The sequence below is a fragment of the Osmerus eperlanus genome, chromosome 9, assembly GCF_963692335.1.
Source record: "Osmerus eperlanus chromosome 9, fOsmEpe2.1, whole genome shotgun sequence".
NCBI lineage: Eukaryota > Metazoa > Chordata > Actinopteri > Osmeriformes > Osmeridae > Osmerus > Osmerus eperlanus.
Window position 1 is genome coordinate 15,540,212 of NC_085026.1, and position 15,266 is coordinate 15,555,477.

At 47.0% G+C, this 15,266-nt stretch overlaps 4 protein-coding genes across 6 annotated transcripts in view; 2 read left to right on the forward strand and 2 right to left on the reverse strand.

The window, feature by feature from the left end:
• fancm (FA complementation group M) overlaps positions 1-3,946 on the reverse strand; it is a 35,872-nt gene extending 31,926 nt beyond the window's left edge. Inside the window, exons 1-4 of the mRNA XM_062469560.1 lie at positions 3,114-3,946; positions 2,812-2,984; positions 2,184-2,261; positions 1,866-2,024 (exon numbers count right to left, since the gene is read on the reverse strand). Of these exons, the coding sequence (XP_062325544.1) occupies positions 1,866-2,024; positions 2,184-2,261; positions 2,812-2,984; positions 3,114-3,843 (1,140 nt within the window). The 5' untranslated portion in view covers positions 3,844-3,946. The remainder of the gene's footprint in view (positions 1-1,865; positions 2,025-2,183; positions 2,262-2,811; positions 2,985-3,113) is intronic.
• Positions 3,947-4,147: 201 nt separating this feature from the next.
• Positions 4,148-5,850, forward strand: iqcc (IQ motif containing C). The gene is made up of 5 exons (XM_062469580.1): positions 4,148-4,219; positions 4,419-4,562; positions 4,725-5,034; positions 5,242-5,363; positions 5,569-5,850. Exons 1-5 carry the CDS (start codon positions 4,178-4,180, stop codon positions 5,602-5,604), a joined length of 654 nt encoding a protein of 217 aa, XP_062325564.1. The 5' UTR covers positions 4,148-4,177; the 3' UTR covers positions 5,605-5,850.
• A 776-nt stretch (positions 5,851-6,626) lies between these two features.
• On the forward strand, positions 6,627-13,066 carry dcdc2b (doublecortin domain containing 2B). 2 transcript variants are annotated; one of them, XM_062469266.1, is made up of 15 exons: positions 6,627-7,109; positions 7,365-7,419; positions 8,993-9,063; positions 9,231-9,362; positions 9,705-9,839; positions 9,968-10,007; positions 10,115-10,180; positions 10,361-10,529; positions 10,756-10,862; positions 10,944-11,015; positions 11,179-11,250; positions 11,356-11,934; positions 12,029-12,103; positions 12,194-12,289; positions 12,388-13,066. In XM_062469266.1, exons 1-15 carry the CDS (start codon positions 6,823-6,825, stop codon positions 12,499-12,501), a joined length of 2,070 nt encoding a protein of 689 aa, XP_062325250.1. In that variant the 5' UTR covers positions 6,627-6,822; the 3' UTR covers positions 12,502-13,066. The 2 variants fall into 2 exon arrangements, with proteins under 2 accessions (XP_062325250.1, XP_062325251.1); XM_062469267.1 differs by lacking the exons at positions 11,356-11,934; positions 12,029-12,103.
• A 280-nt stretch (positions 13,067-13,346) lies between these two features.
• tmem234 (transmembrane protein 234) lies at positions 13,347-15,114 on the reverse strand. Of its 2 annotated transcripts, none has more exons than XM_062469270.1 (5): positions 14,940-15,114; positions 14,422-14,573; positions 14,272-14,338; positions 14,045-14,137; positions 13,347-13,886 (listed from the first exon to the last, which is right to left on the reverse strand). In XM_062469270.1, exons 1-5 carry the CDS (start codon positions 14,950-14,952, stop codon positions 13,777-13,779), a joined length of 435 nt encoding a protein of 144 aa, XP_062325254.1. In that variant the 5' UTR covers positions 14,953-15,114; the 3' UTR covers positions 13,347-13,776. The 2 variants fall into 2 exon arrangements, with proteins under 2 accessions (XP_062325254.1, XP_062325255.1); XM_062469271.1 differs by having other exon boundaries at positions 14,827-15,041.
• Positions 15,115-15,266: the final 152 nt, after the last annotated feature.

Genomic DNA, 15,266 nt, shown 5'->3' on the forward strand with positions numbered 1-15,266 from the left:
ACAAATAGACTGTGCCTATTCACATCCTTTTTGAGATCAAACAGCAGGGCAGACAAAAGAGGTTGTACCTTGTCTTGTTCCCCGGCACCTAAAGAGAAAATGTGGAACACATTGTAACCTGAGCCACACCCCAGGGACACACAGCACCAGACCGTGTTACAGGTTATGCACAGAGTACTTTACAGTAGCCTCTTGGCATTACTGTAAGGAACTGAAAACCTGCCTGTCTAAGGAGCTCCTGTATGGAAGCGAGGTACAGCCAAGCCCAGAAGTGTCTGGCTGTCCTGGCCTCCCTGTTACAGCAGCAACGGCTGCACTTGGGGCATTCCAGCCAGCCAGCCAGTCGACCAGGCAGGCAGTCAGCCAGGCATTAGTGTGAGATGGTAGATGGGGCTGCTGTACTCTGAGAGCCAGCTGAGATCCCACTAATGAGACAGACTCCTCACCGACACTGACTAACAGTCAGTTGGGCTCCTCCAGAGCTTTGCGACATGCAGCCTTTCATTCAACGTGGTTGTAATTCACACATGATTAATCAAGACAGGCACCGCACAACAAAAACCATGGGAGGCTTTGGATAATTGGAATTTCAACTCTTGCAAAAAGAGAGTTCAGGATTTTCTAAATTATGACAGGCTACCACTAGGTGGTAGCAGAGCACCAAAACAAATGTTCCAGGGTCGAGAGGAGAGGAACTGCTGGAAACAGCTTCTGAAGCCTTCCCACCAACAGAGCAGTGTTCCTCAGGCCTGGTCCTGGGAGACCTCCTGCCCTGCATGTTTTAGATGTCTCCCTCTTCCAACACAGGGGGAGTCCCCCAGGGCCAGGGTTGAGAAATGCAGGTACAGAGCTTGCTAATAGGCATTACTGACGACACACAATCAAGTCCTTGTGAGACCTCAGCACCCTGAGTCAGAAAGAAAATCTCACTTCAAGGCAGCACACTTTCTCACTTCCAAGGCCCCCATTCAGTCAACAAGGTGGCATCTGCTGGAACTGACCTGGAGGTAGGTAGTTGGTACTGACCTGGAGGTAGGTAGTTGGTACTGACCTGGAGGTAGGTAGTTGGTACTGACCTGGAGGTAGGTAGTTGGTACTGACCTGGAGGTAGGTAGTTGGTACTGACCTGGAGGTAGGTAGTTGGTACTGACCTGGAGGTAGGTAGCTTGGTACTGACCTGGAGGTAGGTAGTTGGTACTGACCTGGAGGTAGGTAGTTGGTACTGACCTGGAGGTAGGTAGTTGGTACTGACCTGGAGGTAGGTAGCTTGGTACTGACCTGGAGGTAGGTAGCTTGGTACTGACCTGGAGGTAGGTAGTTGGTACTGACCTGGAGGTAGGTAGTTGGTACTGACCTGGAGGTAGGTAGCTTGGTACTGACCTGGAGGTAGGTAGTTGGTACTGACCTGGAGGTAGGTAGCTTGGTACTGACCTGGAGGTAGGTAGTTGGTACTGACCTGGAGGTAGGTAGTTGGTACTGACCTGGAGGTAGGTAGTTGGTACTGACCTGGAGGTAGGTAGCTTGGTACTGACCTGGAGGTAGGTAGCTTGGTACTGACCTGGAGGTAGGTAGTTGGTACTGACCTGGAGGTAGGTAGCTTGGTACTGACCTGGAGGTAGGTAGTTGGTACTGACCTGGAGGTAGGTAGTTGGTACTGACCTGGAGGTAGGTAGCTTGGTACTGACCTGGAGGTAGGTAGTTGGTACTGACCTGGAGGTAGGTAGTTGGTACTGACCTGGAGGTAGGTAGCTTGGTACTGACCTGGAGGTAGGTAGCTTGGTACTGACCTGGAGGTAGGTAGCTTGGTACTGACCTGGAGGTAGGTAGCTTGGTACTGACCTGGAGGTAGGTAGCTTGGTACTGACCTGGAGGTAGGTAGCTTGGTAGGCAGTGAGGACCTCTCCCAGAGGGACTATGACCTTCTCCAGGCTGCGCTGATGGGAGTAGGCCTGGAGGTCTGGGCTCTCCTCAGAACGAAGCTCGATGTGGGATATCAGCAGGTTCGAGATGACTTGCTGCACCGCCTGAGGTAGGGAGAGAAGGAGAGGGAAACAGGGACCAGAAAATACAGAGACAGATTTGCTGAGAAAGTTTCTTAGCAAATATTGATGGCGTCTCATCAAGATACATAGCAACAGCGGTGATGGTACACGGAGACTCCCAGAGAACAGGGCCTAGCTTACCCTGATGTCTCCCCCTGGGGTGGCACTGAGAGCCAGGACACGGAACTGCTGGGTCTGGCTGCCCAGCTGTCTGATCACCTGAGCACACACACACCGCATACAGACGCACACACACACCGCATACAGAACCACACACACACACCGCATACAGACACACAGCCACAACGCATACAGACACACACCCACACCGCATACAGACACACACCCACACCGCATACAGAACCACACTCACACGCATACAGAACCACACACACATCGCATACAGACGCACACACCGCATACAGACGCACACACCGCATACAGACACACACACACACCGCATACAAACACACACACATCGCATACAGACGCACACACACACACACCGCATACAGAACCACACACGTACAAATCGCATACAAACACAAATGTTCCACATCTCCTCATCAGTCAGTCATTAGTACTGTATGAACACTGATATGAGATATCAAGTGACAGCAACAAACAGAAAACACTAGTTCTCGTCTAGTCAATGTCTAGTCTATGTAAGTGAACATGTCTAATCTGTCTGACCACTACTAGGCTTCATCTACGGTCCTCAGCCAGGCTCATAGGCCTCGCTGGCTTGGTCTACACAGGGGAGACATACCTGGCAGTAGGCCTGGTTTCCCAGAGCCTTGTGGGCCTCGTCGAACACCACACACTTCACCTGCACGGCTGGGCATGTGTCTCTGGACAGGTCGTTTACCATGACCTGAGGTGTCAGGAAGAACACACGCTTCGTCTTCCACAGCAGCTGGCGCTGCTGGGCAGGAGTGTTTCCTACAGGAGGACCGGAGACAGGTTGACATCCACAAGGGAGCAAGGAAAGAAGAAGAGATAAAATATATTTCTTTGTGTGTGTGTGCGTGCGTGTGCGTGTGTGTGTGTGCATGCGTGCGTGTAACCCACCTGTCATCTCAGCCATATGAGTTTGTGGAATCCCCATAACTTTGTAGCATGCCTCTATCTGTTGTGCTACAAGAGGCTTTGTGGGTGCCATGAAGACTATCTTCCCTGCAGGATACCAGCGGTAGAAGTTGTACATCACCACAGAAGCAATGAAGGTCTTGCCCAGGCCAGTGGGCAAGCAAACCAGGGTGTTCTGGAACAACGCTGCCTCGGATATTTTGAGCTGGTATTCCCTGATTTGGTAGTTCGTAGGATAGATCCATACTTGGACTGATGAGCTGTCAATACCGGGAAAGTCTTTATAACACACTCCACTTACAGGAGTTGGCGTGATAGTTGTGCTCTCAGTAGCTACAGTGTCAGTAGCTACTGACACAGCTACAGTGTCTTGTTCAAAGCTGGCATCAACTGACAGAGATTTCTCAGCTTCGTAGACAGCTACTACCATCAAGTCATCATCGTCATCTTCATCTTCATATGCAGCAGAATCTTTTGCGTTGCAGTGAGCTGTGGAGTCCGGGCCAATTTCACTCCAGAGCGAGCTTCTTGTAGTCAGCGTTGTGTCAGTCGTCCTGTACTGATTCTTGGCTGTTCCTGTGGTAGCGCTTGGGGTGGGTTTTCGCCGCCCAACTGCAGTTGTCTTCTTTGCAACATTGTTCGTTTGGTTAGCCTTTTGAGGAGCCGAAGTACCCCAAGTCTGGAACAAAGTCCTTTGGTTTACACCGCTCATTTTGAGCAGTAAATATAGTCATTACAAAACAGCAATGTGTAGAGCGCTAACATTACAAACAGAGATTTAGTTCCGGGGTTGCATGTTTTTCAAAATAAACACCAATGACGACATTTAATGTTGTTTGTACAATCTGTACATTTAAAGTCCATTCAGTAGTTTAAAAATGTTAGTTCTGTAGCTTCAGAAAGCTTTGACCTCCTAATTGTAAAAATAATTCAAGATTTTGCATGTCAGACTTTTATTTTGGCACGTTTGGCACGTCCACTCGTAACACCGGAAGATAAAAACAGTTAAATTCGTCTGCCGCGGGATTTCTTCCGTTGCCATAGCAATGGAGGAACGCGAATGGGAATTTATATTCACTAATTTTCAGGTAAGCTAGTCAAAAAACAGTTTTATAAACGAACGAAAGTGTAATTACTAGCTAACTTATACGTTTTATGGTGTAAATGGTGACAATTTACTCTATGAAGAGCGTTCATTTGTAGTATTTCAGAAAGAGCTAGCTTGCAACATCGTCTGTCAAGCGAGCAAGCTACAGTACTAGTGCTAATGCAGTTCCCATTCTACAGGCATGTTGTCGTGGATACTTAGTGAGAAAGGAGATCAGGGGTGCGCGGATCGAGTTTGAAGATATTGTTAGAGATATTGACGGAAAGGTAGATCACTTTCACTGGAGAGATGGTATTATTTCCAACCCTTACTTCTCAGACACGGTAAGTTATCATTGTTATTCATCGACTAATTAGCTTTGTAGGGATACAAGCAATGTCCTGCAGTGTCTCAGAAGGGAACGTGGATATTGTGCCTAAAATTATGTGTCTTGGCATTCAAATGCAATGACAACTATAATGGTCTGTTTGTATTTGTTATGACAGGACGGTCTTTTGCAGAAACTTGTCAGGCATGTTGGAGCAAGACCAAACACAGACACAAGTAATCTGGAGCAGCGTGCAGAACATGTGGTTCCGGGACTTCAACTGTCCGAGAGGATAGAACCAGAACGGGATGCGTCCCACGACCAGGAACAGGTGCCTGTCTGGAGAACTGCCTCCAGTTCGCTAGAGGGCGACGGAGAGACAGGGAGCAGCCAGCAAGGAGAGGGAGGACTGCAGGAGAGTGCCCAGGACACCACCACAGTCTGGAGCAGTCTGGGTCTGGATGGAAGCTACGGACACTTTCAGAAAAGTAGGCTTTGTGTGTTTCTGAATCCCTTTCCCTGTTTCCATCGAGAGAGAGAGAGAGAGAGAGAGAGAGAGAGAGAGAGAGAGAGAGAGAGAGAGAGAGAGAGAGAGAGAGAGAGAGAGAGAGAGTAATAGAGAGAGAGAGTGATAGAGAGACTGAGAGAGAGTATAAATACTGTATTCCTGTCTCCCACTCTATTCCCTGGGTCAGGTTCGTTGCGGTGCTGTCTGGCTCAGGATGTGTCTCCCACCCCAGATGCTCTACGTCTCCATAGAAACACTCTGACCATGGAGCTCCTGTGGCTACAGCAGGCTATTGGCAGCAGAAAGAAGGTGAGCTCATCACCTCCCAGCTCCTCACCATCACCTGTTGACTAACGTTGTGCGCCGGCTCAATTACAGGGAACCACATCTGTTTACAAGACACTCCCAACCACAGTTATGTGGGTAAACCGGTCGCGCAAAATTGTGCTTACTGTGTCAAACCCGATGATGAAACCTCCTCACGCTCTCTTCTCCTTTTTCTTTTTCCCTTCAGTACCTGTTCCTGAGAGAAAGGCTGAATGAATCTTAACAGCAGAGGAGCCGTGGGTCCTCTTGGTCTTCCAAACTAGATTGTTGGCCTTTGACTATGAGGACTGTGTTTAGACTGTCAACAAACTACCACATCTCAGTTCCTCTCACTGTAGGTTGGTTTGAAGATTTGGTGTATCTATAGCCCTCCACTCAAATCATAGAGTATCTGTATGTTATGTCATGTTTATTCTTTGTGTATATTTTTTGTAAAATACTGAAAATAAATAAAACTTATTTTTGTGTTGATTCATTCCTTTGTAATGAAGTATCATTTAGAAATCCTAATATGTGTGCTATAATGATGTTGGTTTACGTCACTTCTGTTATCTATGGAGATACCGTACTTAAAACCGTGTTTAGGCCCATTGTTTGTAGAAAAGCTGTGAGATTGTGGAAAGGCCTGAACCAGTTTACCATCGCTACCTTAACACAGCCTCACATTTTCCATGAAGACCACATGCATAGTAGGCCTTCCCCTTTATGGATTCAGATTTCACAAACCTGGTAAAACCAAAAAGACAAAAAAACAAATTACAATTACAGTCTGATTGAATGGTATTTCCCAGTGTCTTCCTTTCTCCCTGAGCTTCAATCAAGTTGGATTAAAGGGTTTGGTCAGAAGAAAAGTTGTACAAGTTAATCAGTGTCCTTAGTGAATTCTGAGGGTCTGTTTTTTTTTTACAGTTTACTCCAAGACGACAAACACTTGACAGGTTATCTTATTTATTCAGCTTACAGACCCCATTTTTCAATCCCTCTCTCTGCTGTTCTGCCTGCCACATCTCTCACCCCATTCTCTCTCTTTTTTTTCCTCTATAAGTCTATCCTCTCTCGCCCCCCTCTCCCTCCTTTGTTTTGGTTGCGTGGCTGCTGATGCTTTGGCCCACAAAGCCAGTCATTGCTGGCCCTGCTGCCATAGCAACCAGGAAATACTCACAGCCGTAGTGAGTGTGTGTCTCAGAGGGAGAGAGAGTGAAATGCGTGAGTAGCAGTCCAGAACAGAGAGCGAGATAGGGAGACCACCACAACAACGAAGACAGGCACAAAGCTTACTATTTCACCTGAGCCACATTTTCCATGCATTCAGAATCTTTATATCTACTTCTAAAAATCTCAGCTAGGGTGCTCAAGCCCAAGGTCTGAAGACTGGCTTCGGGCAGGTGGTACCAGCTGACCCAGAACCATCCAGGCTCAGTAGCAACAGTAAGCCAGGAAGATGTCCTCCGGTGTGGGGACCTCCACAGCCCTGCTGCCCCCAGTCAAGAGCGTGGTGGTCTACAGGAATGGAGATCCCTTCCACAGCGGCAGGAGGTTCGTGGTGAACCAGCGACAGGTAGCCACAATGGAGGCCTTCCTGAACGACGTGACCCAGAACATCCAGGCGCCGCTGGCCGTGAGGACGCTGTACACCCCCCGGCAGGGAACCAGGGTCCGGGACCTGACCGACCTGCAGAGCGGAGCGCAGTATGTGGCTGCCGGCTTCGAGCGCTTTAAGAAACTGAAGTGAGTCTGTCTTCAGTATTTATGCTTTCTGGCATTTTTAGGAGTCTTTGCTTCACCAACCCCGGTCAGTTGTATTGTTAAAAGTTCAAACTGAACCTATTTTTTATTTTTTTTGTACAACTGACCTATCAATGGAACAAAAGTATTGTGTCAGTCTTACATTTGTGGTATGTCCAGTTTAGGACAAAGTTGATGATAGTCATGAACCAAGGTGCCTGTGTGCTTCCTGTAATACTGACTGTTTCCTATGTGCAGTTATTTAAACTCAGGACAAAAGAAGCTGCCTGCAGCACGAGGAGAGGGTACTCAGGTAGGTTTCATTTGAACATCTCTCTTTTGGGGTCGATGGTTCAGTCCATTACTCATTAAACCCTGCCCAGCCCTGAAGGTACGCGCCACTGGAATGCTATACTGGTGATTAGGTCTTAATGTTCTTGGACCTGGACGGCTGCCAAACCAAATATGAAAATAAGCTCTTAGATTTTCCATTGCAGATAAACCCAATATTTGCTTACTCATTTGACAACACTTACCTACACATGGACTGATTTCAACTGACAGTTTGAACTGGGAAACCATGGTATGAAGGGTGGCTGTGCTGAACAAACGTGTGAGATGGGTATTTTGTGTCACAGTTTGGGTTTGTGTACACATTTGTCACCTGTATTATAAATATCCACCCATTTAAGTACTTCCTTAGAAAATTTGGTAAAAGATTTCAGAAATTGATTTTGGATGTATCTATTTTTCCATTAGCCTTTTTGCCTCTTTATACTTTTATCTTACTGCTATTTTTGGTTTAGCATTGCCCTTGAATCTGAGGAAGAATAGTTTTGTATGAATTATTATATTCCACAAGGCTTTTTCAGAACTTTGGCGAGGAGATATGTTTTTCTGTACGGCCTTGTGGCTGACTGGACACAGATAAAGGCTCCGCAAGAGTTTGCGTTGGACTGCTGGACGTTAGTATTTGTTGGTGCTGCCATAGCACTCTCACAACATTAGCAGACACTGGAAGAGACACTGTTCAACCCTCCCATCACTGAGCTACGTAGCAATACTGAGGTGAAACAGTAGACTTTCATTGTGTCTCCTAGGAGTCTCTCCACCAACAGGCTAAGCTGAGTGTAGGGTCTATGTTGTTGGTTGCTGTGGCTTTAACACGTGAGAGGTGTGTGGGGGGGTTTTAACATTGTTTTGTACTCCAGGGGGCAAGGATTTCAGGTCCCACTCTGTGTACAGAACAATATCTCCATGCGGTGGTGAAACTGTGTTATCAGGGCCCAAGCATGTCTGGGCAGGTCCCATACCGGCCCTACACTAGCTACCCCAGGCCTGCCTGCCTCCCTCTTCAAACACCACACTACTTCACAGAAGAAGCCGCAGGATGTTATCGTCCAGCTTTGTTGTTGATTGATTTGTTGCTGTTCCTGTGGTCAAAGAGTGTGGTATCATTGTGGCCAAAGCCTGTGTGAATTTATGACATGATGAGAGTGGGGTTCTGTGCAGACTAGAGCTGAACAGGAGAGTTTGTGGTTGTGTAACTGCAAGAAGGACACTTAGGTCGAGGCGAGAGACAGCTGTCCATTCAAATCACTGGAGAGGACTTGAAGTGCTCCGAGTTGCCATGGTCACAGCCTTCTCACTGACACAAGTGTAGCTGTCACAACGCTAAGATTATACACAAGGGATAATGGGTACCGCTAGGAATGGGGGGTTGGGTCATTGTTGTAAGATTCCATTGATGTTTCGCATCAAGTTTGATCACTGTGAAACAGAAGTTTGGTTTGTTTTTTTAAAATGATCAAATTAGCTTTTGTATCATTCCTGTTGAGCTGAATCCACAGTTTCATGACTGGCAATTCTTTGTGTGTACCTGCCAGGTTAAAGTCACCCAGAGACCCAACGTCTCAGCCAAGTGGAGGAAGTACATACCTGTACCGTGCATCATATAGTGAGTCCACTTGAAAGCACACACACACATCCCCATGCAGGTACACACACACACACACACACACTAACAGAGTGAGTAACAGCAAAAAAGAAAATGACACGTATCGTACATACAGAAGCTGTCCATGAGCAGGTTCGAATTCAAGTCTCTTCTCTGTGCTTGTCCAGTGTTTTCCGTAACGGAGATCTGCTGAGTCCTCCCTCACGCTTCATCATCCCACGGGGCATGCAGCGTGAGCTGGAGCAGATCCTCAGCCTGGTGACAGAGAGAGCCAGTCTGCGGACCGGCGCTGTGCGCAGGTTAGACATTTACATTACATTTAGTCATTTAGCAGACGCTCTTATCCAGAGCGACTTACAGTAAGTACAGCGACATTCTCCCCCGAGGCAAGTAGGGTGAAGTGCCTTGCCCAAGGACACAACATAATTTGGCACGGCCAGGAATCGAACTGGCAACCTTCAGATTACTAGCCCGATTCCCTAACTGCTCAGCCACCTGACTCCCTAGACGCACACACACACACTGACCAACCCAGCGAACATCAGCGTTGATGACCCCCCAATCATCAAACTACCCCTGAACTGACATGTGATTAGATGTACAGTTTATGGTTCAGTGATCTCTTACCTGTGACCCCTTAGGTTGTGCACCCTGGAAGGCAAGACCTTGACCTCCGCTGACCAGCTGGAGACTGGACACTACTATGTTGCCGTGGGAACCGAGAGGTTCAAGAAACTTCCATATGTGGAGCTGCAGGTTCCTAAAGCTTCAGAGAGGTAGTGACTATGTACTGCTCTGTTCCTCAGAGAAATCCATCAAATGAAGCATAGCCAGGCAAAGCTGTGACTTTCAAATCAGAATTTTTTTGTTTTCCTGTTTATCTTTTTTCACCGTTGTTTTACAGACATTTCCCGGGACACAGAAGACAGCGGAGAAAGCTTGAGGTAAGCTTGGTTCACCACACTCTGTCTGATCCAGCACCATACAGACAGGCTGCTACGAATACAGCAACAGGTCTTCGTGGTACACTGTCTCTTTATCCTTCACACAGAACAGGAAGGTGGTCAGCGGGCCTGAGGACAGATACAGTGACTCCGCCCTGCTGGACTCCCCCGAGGTACAAAACCAACAGATCTGAAGTCCCTAAACCACCCATGGGCTTAACAATGGAATTAGCATTATAATACGTTACTTAATTTAGTCATTTCATTGATTTAAACTCCCAGACAGTTTTATGCGCTTGATTTAGCCCACCTGGCAGGAATGTGGCCCCTTCACACTGTGTCGTTGTTTCCAGTCGGACGGGCGGAGAGTGAAGTCCACGGGGGATGAGATGGGAGACAGGTCAGCCCAGCAGGCCGTCCCCAGGGGGTCAGGGAAGGAGGAGTCCTCCATCTTCTTCGCCAGACCAGCCAAGGTCCGCAAGAACAGGGGCCAGCCCAGACCACCACCCAGGGACGGAGCAGGTAAACACACTCTGCGTCCTGTCCATCCCACACACACACACACACACACACACACACACACACACATGCACACACACACACAACAGTTACAATCTTACCAGGGGCATAGCTTTTTTTTTATTACTGAGGATGCTGCCTCGTAAATACAATTTTCTTAATAAAAAGTAGGATCTGGTTGAACTGGTTGAACGGCACGTAGTTTGATGCATGTGGTGTGTGTTTGCAGTCCAGACCAGCGTGTTTAAAGGAGGCGTGAGGAGGAGGGAGGAGCTACAAGGAGCTGAAGAGGTGCAGGAGGATGAGAACACAACTGTGGAGATCCCTGTGGACCAGGTACAGTGATCCTCCTGGTCCTCAGGCAGGACACGCTGTGCTTGTCTTGAGCTGTCACCCACTTGTCTCTTTCTCCATTAGCAAGTAGCAGAGACAGTTGAGGAAGAGGAACACAGAGAGAGAGACTCACCTCGTAAAGGCAGAAAACAACAGGTCAGTGTGATGAATATGCCTCCACGCCCCCAGACAAGTGGGGTGGAAGGGTGGTGGTCCAGGAGGGCTGTGATCCAGCATTATCCACTCACCATCAACTTCCTGACCAGGATTTCAAAGGGACTTTGATTGTGGTCAATAACCTGTAGTTCCTTATCTGCAGTCTCCCAAGGAAATGGCACTAATAGAGGCCATGAACGGACGAGCTGAGCACCAAGCAATGGACGGAGAGGAGGTGTGTGTCATCTCTGCTAACTTGCTTTTGATGGAGTGTTTAAAGGTCTAGATATGTACATGGTCGATCCACATAATCATCAGTCGTGTTGTATTTCTGTGCCAGCCAAGCGATGAGAAGACGAGAAGGCAGCTTGAGCCTCAGGTGAACTCATCTGACAGACCAAGCCCCCAACTCGACAGAGCCAGTTCCTCATCTGACAAAGTCCACCACTCGCCTCAGACAGACAGCCCCACACCTGACAAAGCTAGCCCCATATCTGGAAAAGCTAGCCCCACACCTAGGAGAAATATCCCCCCACCTGAGAGAAATAGTTCCACATCTGACCAAGCTAGCCGCACATCTGAGAGAAAGAGTCCCACACCTGGAAAAGCTAGCCGCACATCTGAGAGAAATAGCCCCACACCTGGAAAAGCTAGCCGCACATCTGAGAGAAAGAGCCCCACATCTGGAAAAGCTAGCCCCACACCTAGGAGAAATAGCCCCCCACCTGAGAGAAATAGTTCCACATCTGACCAAGCTAGCCCCACATCTGAGAGAAATAGCCCCACATCTGGAAAAGCTAGCCGCACATCTGAGAGAAAGAGCCCCACACTTGACAGAGATACCCCCATCCCTGACAGACCCAGCCCTCCGCCAGTCCACAGAGAGCATGCTGTCGTAGACAGGACTGATGCTTCGCAGGTACACAAAGAACATTTATCTGTTCCAAGCACAGGATGCACATTGAATGTTGCACCTTGGTGTGACCTTTAATTTGAATTCCTGTCTGTAACAGAGAAAAGCAGACGCAGTAAAAAATGAGAGGCTCAGTGACAAAAATCTCCAGCACACAGAGGACAAAGATGATCCGGTACTGAACAACTGTGTGTCTCACGGTATGTCGCACAGTGTCAGTAACACTGAAGATAGCGCAGAAAATAAAAATATTTGTTTTTAATAGGCAAAACCTTCGAAACGAGACAATAACCGTAAGCAGTCATCTGCAATCACGTTTCAAGAAGAGGCTTCCACAGAGACTTTCACCAAAGCTCCAGAGGTACACACAAACACACTTGTTATTCAGCACATGTGAGACAATACACATTCAATCAGAGGTAATGAATTCTCTTGTTATTTTCATCCTTGGTGCTGCAGGCAGAACAGGAGCATGGAGAGATGGCCACTTCAAACTCAAGAGCTTCATCGCAGGCTTCTGGAGCTGACACGACGGTCCGTGGAGACCATGGGGGGGGGCTGGAGAGAACATAGTATCTACCCCACTCAGCAGGGATCATGTCTCCAGCCTGTTTGTACTCAGTGAAAAACCGCATAGCTGTTTTCTATTTTTGGGGGTTTAATTCAGCAGGAGAATCTCCGTGACCCCCATCTAACACCATAATGGACCAATCCTGTTGTGGTGGGGAGGATTCACATCGCAGGTTGTGTACTAATGAGGACTGTATAAGCATCATGGTTTATTCATTGTTTTGCTACTTTAAACAAATATAATCCATAATGTGAATATATTCAAGATAAAAACGACCTGCTGTGTATTTTGCAGGAGAAACTGTGACTTTTGACACTATGAAATGTACATCTAATTGAATGGCATCCTTGTATTTATTACAATGCAAGGCACTATGTAAATATAAAATAGTCTTTTCAGACATAAATACAAAAATAATCCCATGAGTATGTTGTTTATTTCAACATAATCTATCTAAAAAAATACAATATTAAGAATTATGTTTAGTCAAAATATACTTTATTCATTCAAACACAGTATCTGCAATAGTTCTTACAATATACAATAGCAGAAACGTTATCTATCCGACTGACAAAGTATTTGGTCTGAAAATAAAAGTATTTCTAGATGTTATCGTTGTTGGTCCCCAGTGCAACAAATACACACAACATTCACCAGGTAACCGTCTGAGAAGCAATTCTACAGTGCCCGGTCTGTTCCCTGCCCGCACGCTGTCCTCTACACAGTGCTTGTATAGGCTCTGCTCAGAAAGGCCAGAGAGGTTTTGGGAGGTCATTGGTCCATTCTATGGATGAGTCATAAATCTGTATGTAGGGCTGAACCCTGTCTGAACCCCGGCAGGCCCCTCGCTGCTTCCTCCTCCGTGGGAGCTGAGCACTGTGCTGTGCATGCACATGTCAGCCTGGGTCCAACCACATTCACTCAGTCTCTCCTCTTCGACACTGGACTAGCCAGCTCTGTTGGCTTCTGCTGATACACGCACGTGCGCACACGCACGTGCGCGCGCGCGCACGCACGCACACACACACAAACTAGGAGGAGATGAAGCCTAGCCTTACATACTTATCTACAATATGGACGCCTCGTTAAGAAACAAACCCATGTGTAGAGCTTCTAAACAAGCATGTCTTAACAGTGTCATAATTTGGTCCTTGGAAAAACACAGTCAACTGTATTAACACCGCCTATAGTAGAGAGAAATAGAAAGGTCCGGATGGACGGTTTTAGGGTGTGGAGTCGTGTGTGTTTGAACATTTTTGTGTGTGTGTGCGTGTACATTAGGGTGAGGTGTCTGTGATGTTCTGTTGTGTCATCTTGGCCTCAGTAATAGAGCTGAACACACACACAGTGATGCCAGTCATGGTGAGAATCATCCCAGCTACCTCCCCTGGGAACAGAGTCAGAGGGAGGGGTGTTAGAGAGAGATGGAGGGGGAGAGAAAGAGAGAGGGCATGTAAAATGTGTGAAGAACCTCAAAGACAACATTCAAACTATTTAGTGATCAATTCAGGGACTTTAGTGGCATTGTGAAGACCACATACTTACTTTTGCCACCAAACTCCTCGCCCAGCAGTTTTCCTGTGAGGAGGGTGAAGACGAAGGTAAGGGAGTTGGCCACTGGTACCGCCAGGGACATGTCTGGAGGAGAGGAAGAGGAGAGGGAGGAAGATGTAGTCGGTTTGTGTCTGCAAACTGAAGCCTGAACTCCGTTCATGGTTAAGTAACGTAAGGCCGACGTTCCATTTGACAACTCTTGAGTTCTCTGTGCTCACCTGTTGTAGCCAGAGTGAAGTAATAGACCACCGAGCCCATCTGATTCAGCAGGAACGGGATAAGGTACTGGGGACAGAGTATAACATGTTACAGACAAGTTGCTGTGAGTGCGTGTACGTGTGCTTAAGCGTGTACAGGTGTGAGTTTACCTTGACATTTAGAAACAAGAACTTGATTTCTGCCATGAACTGAAGAAGTTTACTGCTCTCTTTGACATGTTCTATTCCTTCGGTGCCTCTCTTCAGGAACGGGTTGGTGCAACCCCACAACACTGCGACCAGCACCAGACACATTACCTCCACTGCAAGAGAGGAACATTAAACTAGCCTGCTAGAAATCCCTGCTTTCATTCACTATTGGAGCGTTTCCCGATAGTTTCTGTCAATTCTACACAGCACTGTGTGTGATAGCCTATACGATCGTTTAGCTAGCTAAATTGACGTTGAATATAGCAATGATTTTAGTTGAAGTTCCCGGAAGTGTTTTGAAGAACAACTTCGTGTTCATTCATCGTCGTTTACATCTCGATACAGATTATAAAATTCCTTCCTTACGTTTTATACTGTATACGGATAACTTGCAGCACTGGTACAAAATTAAGATACGGCTAAATTTGAAAAAACAGTTTGCTAGTCAACTAGGTTGTCTTCGCACTTGTGCTACTTACCCAACGACACCATTGTAAACACCGATACTGAGCTGCATTACGTATTAGTCACGTAAATAGTTCGCTGATGTCGGCCACAGAGTTGTACCGAATATCAAATATTTGCAAGATTATATGTGTGTATGCAAATAAAGTAAACGTGTAATCAGGCTTTGATTCAAATTCACAATCAAGTTAGTTTTCTATTTGTATAAAATGTCGTCCTTAAGCTATTGCTGAAAACCATGATCTTGAATGCAGCCTTACTTTTCCAGTTCACAATTCTACCAGCGGAGGGCGCCATATCCTCGGAATTAACGTTTCACTCCTCTCTACGGTCACTACAAT

Excerpts from the sequence above, each read along its gene's own strand:
- dcdc2b (XM_062469266.1), top strand. The coding sequence starts at position 6,823 with ATGTCCTCCGGTGTGGGGACCTCCACAGCCCTGCTGCCCCCAGTCAAG. Across the intron at positions 9,064-9,230 it reads CCTGTACCGTGCATCATATA|TGTTTTCCGTAACGGAGATC; the intron begins GTGAGTCCACTT and ends GTGCTTGTCCAG. Across the intron at positions 11,935-12,028 it reads ACAGGACTGATGCTTCGCAG|AGAAAAGCAGACGCAGTAAA; the intron begins GTACACAAAGAA and ends TGTCTGTAACAG.
- tmem234 (XM_062469270.1), bottom strand. Across the intron at positions 14,138-14,271 it reads CTTCACTCTGGCTACAACAG|ACATGTCCCTGGCGGTACCA; the intron begins GTGAGCACAGAG and ends CCTCTCCTCCAG. Across the intron at positions 13,887-14,044 it reads CGAGGAGTTTGGTGGCAAAA|GGGAGGTAGCTGGGATGATT; the intron begins GTAAGTATGTGG and ends CTCTGTTCCCAG.
- iqcc (XM_062469580.1), top strand. The coding sequence starts at position 4,178 with ATGGAGGAACGCGAATGGGAATTTATATTCACTAATTTTCAG. Across the intron at positions 4,220-4,418 it reads TTATATTCACTAATTTTCAG|GCATGTTGTCGTGGATACTT; the intron begins GTAAGCTAGTCA and ends CCCATTCTACAG. Across the intron at positions 5,035-5,241 it reads CTACGGACACTTTCAGAAAA|GTTCGTTGCGGTGCTGTCTG; the intron begins GTAGGCTTTGTG and ends TCCCTGGGTCAG.